Source organism: Oryzias melastigma, linkage group LG6, assembly GCF_002922805.2.
Source record: "Oryzias melastigma strain HK-1 linkage group LG6, ASM292280v2, whole genome shotgun sequence".
In the NCBI taxonomy this organism is placed as follows: Eukaryota; Metazoa; Chordata; class Actinopteri; order Beloniformes; family Adrianichthyidae; genus Oryzias; species Oryzias melastigma.
Genome location: NC_050517.1, coordinates 1,036,994 through 1,043,689, shown reverse-complemented (window position 1 = coordinate 1,043,689; position 6,696 = coordinate 1,036,994). Strand labels below are relative to the sequence as shown.

Here is a 6,696-nt window from a genome sequence, read left to right as displayed (position 1 = left end):
CAGTGCAAATCTCAGAAATTTTGCTCCTGGCTTTTTGTTTCACAGCTCTATTCCGATTTATCAAAGACTTGTTGTTCTAAAATTCCAGCTAGCCACAAACTTGAATTATTGATCTCTTCTCCATGATCAAATTTCAAATTCATCCATCCATTTTCCTGACCCCTTCTTCCCTTTCGGGGTCGTGGGGGTGCCGGAGCCTATCCCGGCTACTGATGGGCGAAGGCGGGGTTCACCCTGGACAGGTCGCCAGTCTGTCGCAGGGCCTCAATCACACACACATTCACTCTCACATTCACACCTAGGGACAATTTAGAGTCACCAATTAACCTATGAAGCATGTTTTTGGATGGTGGGAGGAAGCCAGAGTCCCCGGTGAAAACCCACGCATGCACGGGGAGAACATGCAAACTCCACACAGAAAGGTCCCAGCTGGGAGTCGAACCGGGACCTTCTCGCTGTGAGGCAAGAGCGCTAACCACTGCGCCACCGTGCAGCCCCAAATTTCAAATTCACTTCTGTAAATGAAAAATGATAACATCCATATGTCGCTACCAAATTCAAGTCCCTGATTGGTCAAAGTTCAACTGGTTTAAATTTTAACAAGCATTTAGTGGCCGAACACGAGTTTTGAACACAACGCACAATCCAAATGCGTGTTTTACGTAGACATGTCATTGGAAGCGGTCGCTTACCTTGGGGGGTGTGAACGTAGCTATTCTGTTACGGTGCATACACACCGGCCGCTCCGACTCACGTTTAAGGGGCCACTTTAAATGAAACGTTTATGCAAATGTGTATAGAACAGAATTTCAGGTTTCTGCGTCTAAAACACATGCAAATGCTCGTGACTACACAAGTTTTTAAGTTCTATTGGGGACTTTATCTACAAATCAGGTGTTCAATTCAATTCAATTCAATTTTATTTATATAGCCCAAAATCACAAAGAGATTTGCCTCATTGGGCTTCAAAATATAAACAATTGTTAAAAACTAAACAGACTACATAAACTGGTTATCCCTGCCCTTAGACCCTCCCTCCCGGTAAGGAAAAACTCCTAAAAAAACCTGAGTCAGGAAAAAAGAAGAAACCTTAGGGATTCCCACATGAGGGAGAGATCCTATCCCAGGACGGACAGGCGATACCAGAACAGTTAAAGAAAAATTAGCTTCTACAACTACGAATCTAAGAGTTCATTCAGATAAAGCTGAGGGACAAGTGATGATGAAGTGTTCATCGATTACGTCCTGAAAGTTCAACCGGTTGAACATTTTCATTGTGGCAACGCAGCACTGTGACCAATCAGGATGTCAGATTTGGTAGTGACGTGTGGGTGGCATCTGCCTCAAAACATGGAAATAGCCTAGCGGCCGTTGTAAACATGATCACAGGCATGTATTGGAACAGAGCTGTGAAAACAAAAAGCCTGGAGCAAGATTTGCAGGATTTACACCGCTGTGACTTTGTCCTATTATTGGTAAAACATAAACGATGTGTACGCCACCAGCTGAATGTGCAATCATTAAACCGCGTAGAGCACGTTCTGGAACGCCCCACACAAAGCCAGTGTGAATGCAGCATCACATTCTCGTCACCTATACAGACACTGTCTGCTCTCTTATGAGACTGATGGACATTTTTATGAATGCAAATGCATAGAATTCTCAACCATCAATGTTTCTATCTCAGAGTTTTTTCCAGAAAAATGTCCTGGCTCGTCTCTTCTCAGATTAGAGGTGCTTCTTTTCCCTTCAGCTGCTCCCTTAGGGGTTACTACAAATAATGTCCCGTATGGGTCAACCCCCATACGTGACTAAGGCGTCCGTCAATGCCGGGTTCTCTCTGTACATGAGAAACCTTTGGATGTTCCATAGTATCTGTGGAGCTCAGTTCTCAGCTCACTTCACATCTGTGTCACCAATAATGAAAATATGAAACTTTTTAATTAATGGCTGAGAACAGAGCACCTTCTCTCATGTGATGCTGTGCAGTAATTATGCAGTCACATGACTGCATAGGAGGAAAGTCTTTCACAGCTGCAGACTTTGACTCCAAGTCACAAATTTAGATCATGTTTCCAAAAAGACTTTTGGACAAAAAAATAACAAAGTAGGAGGACAAAAGATTTTAATGTTTGTGGTCAGACAGTGAGTGAAGAAAGCAGCAGCAGTTAAAGGTTGAACTGCTATGCAAGCGCTCCACTGACTGTCAAGGAGAACTGACAAAAAGAAGAAGACAAAGAAACGGGGATTGTGTTTCCTGAAAACCACCATGTCACTTGAACCATCTAAACAGGGTTTGTGGCAGAGGGTGTCGTCAAGGACGGGCTGGTGCTCCAGCTGCTCTTTATTCTCGCTGTTTTTGTTGTGCTGCTCTCGATGACAGACGTTAAATAATGTCAGCAAAAATCTGCATTTTATTATGGATTTAAAGGTTATATTAGGTCATGTTGTTTTTAACCCTTTAACACCTGAGGCATCGCCGATGACGCTTAAATACAAAATCTTTGTACTTACTGTAACTTTTCAACCATTAACACGATAATTTGAGCAGATTCTGAAGGAGAAAAGTGGCTTTTCATCGTGTTAACAATTAAAATATTACAGTAAATCAAAGAACATAAACACTGGAGCTCCACAGTTAAAATGTTATTGAAGACAAACAAATTTTTTTAGGAAATGTTTTTACTCTGACCATTCCTTGATGAAAGTTTGATTCTGGCTCTCATCTTTTCTAGTATCATCCTCCTTTTCCTTTGCCTGCCCTCTTAGGTGTTACCACAGCAATCATCTGCCTTCATCTAACCATAATCCTCATCTGTCAACCCAAATTATGTCTTCTTTCTCTACATCCACAAACCTCCTCTTTCTTGGTATCTCCAACCTCAGCATCCTTTTACCAACATCATCACTCTACCTCCTCCCAACATGTCCAAACCATCTCCATCTGCGTTTCTGTATTTATCTCTGGAACATCAACCATGATCTGTTCCTCTGATGGATTCATTCCTGATCCATCCCGCTCACTCCCTAAGAGAACCAAAACACTCTGATGCATCCACTTGTAAACAAATAGATCCGTGTATGTCTTCATTTTCCCTGTCCGGTATTGCTCCAATATTGCTCGTCATTTTTGTTGCGCTGCTAATGTTAGCGTGGGGTTATAAGGGGCTGTAATCTAACAGGAGAGAGTGTAAACAAAGGGATGATGGGAAATGAGCGCAGGCTTACTCCTCACCAACAGTCCCGTCCACAACTTGGAAGTGAATTTCTAATGAAAATGTCACGTTTTTTTTATTTTGGCTAAAAAGAGCATATTCATAATAAAAAGACCACTGATAACACTTTGACAATAGATCAAAAGAAGATTAGAGTAGACCTTAAAGTTCTACTTCTGTTTGTGTAGAATGAACCTCAAGAGTCATGTAAAGCTCTGCAGTTATGAGACAGAAATGCTGTAGGGTTCAGAATTATCTGAAATAACAGCAACAAAACCAATCTACAGTTTGGAAGTAACTTGCATGCAAACTCTTCAAGTCTTTAATAGCACATTATCAATAATTTTCTTTTCATGTCTTCACCAAGTCTGCATAAGGAAATGTGCACATCAGCTCGAACAGCTGAAGGATGCAGATCTCCACTTTAAATTAAACATCTTCGGAATTTGAAGCTTTTGTTTGTGCTGGAAACAAGCGCTTTAGCAGAATCACAATATATCACAATACACACCTAAAGTGTATCTTTTACTCCCCTGAACAAAGTCCATAAGAAGTTTAAAAATAGAGAAAACCAGAGAAGCCTGGGATCCATCATCTCTGCCCCGCTGTTTCATGTTTGTCTGATCAGTTTACAGTTTTACTCAGTAAGAGACTGTCCTTCATTCATGGTCCAGTGATGCTTTTGTTCAAACTGGACTGCTTCTGTTGCAGAACAAAGACGAGGAGCTCAGAAAGGCCAACTCTGAGGGTAAGAACATCCATTAATGCACAAATGGGGGATGGTGTTATTGAGCTCAAACATTATGATGTGAAACGTATTATCCTAAACCCAGAGTTTATAGAAAATAAATTAAAACTTTGAAGTATCAGAAAATGAAGAAACTCCTTCATTAAACTTGATTAAAAAAATGTTATTTATTTTTTCTAAAATGTTTTTTGGCTTTTTTAAAACTCCTCCCCCACAGCGGAAGGCAGCATCCACAGATGCAGGTCTGAGGGGAGGAGCATCTTCCTCTTCTCAGTCCTGATGCTCTTCATCATTATTATATTAGCGAGAACCCAGAAGCTGAACTGTTCAGGCTAAAGTGTCATCTTTGTTCTTGCCTCTGTCACCAGGTGCTATCCTGGACAAACCAAACCCCGCCCCCACGTGCACCAAGCCCAGAACCATGTCCACGTCATCAGGTATCAGAGGTGTCCCACATTTCTGAGCATGAATCAGTGTTTGTCCTTAACTCGTTTTTACTCAAACCATGAAAATGAAGCATTCCCAGTTGAGGAAATGAGTTTGGAAGCTCTTCAGTTTGTGTGCCGGTTCTTCTAGACATAGAACAGTGACAGCTGACAGTCAATTTTCAAATTTGACATCAGTTCTGTCACTTTTGATGAATCATGTTCAATGATTTAAAACGATCTTTAAAAGTTGTTGCTCACCTTTCATCTTATCCCATGAGGGATCACCAACGCAACATTTGGAAAAAAGAAATTTACTTAAATTAGTAAGTTAGTAGTTAACAGAATAAAGTCCAGCTTGTATGATGTCAATTTTCTTAAATTAAAAAACAGCAACATAAAAGCGAAACTTGAAGTTCCAGATTTTTTAGCATTTGTAGAACTAACAGACAGTGGGGCTGGCGGCAGTGATGTCTACATCTCTGTAGACATCACTGGAATCAAACTGGATGAAATTTTTGATCAGAATATATCAAGTTGTTAAGTGTAAAAGTAACAGGTAGACTATAGCTACTTTGTTTGGACATTTGTTATAAATCATCCCAGAAATATTTTTAAATGCCATGAAAACATGTCTAAAGTTTAGGTGAGACTCCACCGACAACCTCTTCCCGTTTTAAATTATATTCTAATAGAAAATTGTAAAAAGATACATTTTCATTAGCATCACACATATGTTAGTGCTGGTTACTGCACTGTCTCTGGTCAGACTGCCTTTAACTTCCCTAAATGTTGCTGTTAAAGCTGTGAGAAGATGAACGGCAGAGTAAAGCAAAGTGATGGACTCTGAGGCATGCTAACGTGTTTACCTGTTCCTCCTGATCCCACCTTGTTAAATGCTGGTCTCGCCTGCTTATCCTGAGATCATTCAGGACTACCTTGGAATTATGAGAGCAAATGAACAACCTCCTCATCCTCCAGATTTTAATTATTAATTCTATGAAAATAAGTCCTGTTCTGTCTCTTCTGCATTTAACTTGTCCAACTGCATAAAAAAAACTATTTGGCATCCTGTAAGAAAGAGTTTTGTAAAACCTTACGGATGTGAGCTAAGAGTCTCTCATCCTCACATTCAGTCATTCTAATACAGCCTGTTTTTTATGTTAAGCTGACCCCAGACTCCCCCTGAGAGCGCTGGACCCCATCCGGCCAGACCAGGCTCTGCACCCAAAACCTGCTCTCCCTGAGCGCCCTGTGGGCCTTCCCCCTCCCAAACCTGCTGTTGCAGTGAAGCCTCCATTTCCCACCCCCCCCACGTCTGCAGGAAGACTGACCCCGCCCCCAATGGCTCCACCTACAAGGAGTCCTACAGACAAGGTCCAGCTGGCAACGCCACCGAGGCTAAGCAGGCAGGACGAGTCGGAAGCACAGGTAACAAAACAATACAACGAACACACACCTGTACAGGTAACAAACCAAGACAAGGCACACACACCTGTACAGGTAACAAAGCAATACAACAAACACACACCTGTACAGGTAACAAACCAAGACAAGGCACACACCTGTACAGGTAACAAACCAAGACAACAAACACACACCTGTACAGGTAACAAAGCAATACAACAAACACAATACAATTTGGACAGAAACATGGTAGTTTATTTTACTATAACGTAAAAACATGTGATGCAGCAAAAACTGATCAACCATCATTCCAGCCTAATGTGTGGATGTTTGAATTAATCAAAGACATGTGACCATACAGTGTGGTAGAATGTTCTAATAATGTTCTCTTTGGATTATTCTGATGTGGAAAAACAACATACTTTATGGAACTAAAATGTGAATGAATTTGACATTCATTCTTGTTTACTTGTTTGTTTGTACACATCTTTAATTTACACTTAATTATAATGAATAAATACAAGGAATCTGAAGCTTCTCCTGGACTGTTCAGTAGCAGGTATTTATCTCTGAGTCACACTGGTGGAAGTTTTGGATAAAAATCCATTTTAGGTCAGTGAATTGGATCAAAACAGATCATTCAAAATGTACCAAAATTGATTGTAAAATTGGTTCTTAAACCCCAACTATTGAATTAATAGGTTTCAGTGAATTGCTTAACCCCAATAAAATAGCTACAGTAGCAAAAACATACAGGTAACACAAAAAACATTGAAATAATCCTCTGGATCTTGTGTTTAGTTCCGTTTCTGGATTAAGTTTCTGCCAGGAAGAGCCTTCCTTAATCTGAGAGTGTTTTCTAATCTCATCATTTGAGTCTCATCAGCCCACCTTTGTCTTC

At 40.6% G+C, this 6,696-nt stretch overlaps 1 protein-coding gene across 1 annotated transcript in view; it reads left to right on the top strand.

Moving 5' to 3' along the window:
* carmil2 (capping protein regulator and myosin 1 linker 2) overlaps window positions 1-6,696 on the top strand; it is a 62,647-nt gene that overhangs the window by 50,632 nt on the left and 5,319 nt on the right. Inside the window, exons 35-37 of the mRNA XM_024282369.2 lie at window positions 3,927-3,963; window positions 4,332-4,400; window positions 5,557-5,819. Of these exons, the coding sequence (XP_024138137.1) occupies window positions 3,927-3,963; window positions 4,332-4,400; window positions 5,557-5,819 (369 nt within the window). The remainder of the gene's footprint in view (window positions 1-3,926; window positions 3,964-4,331; window positions 4,401-5,556; window positions 5,820-6,696) is intronic.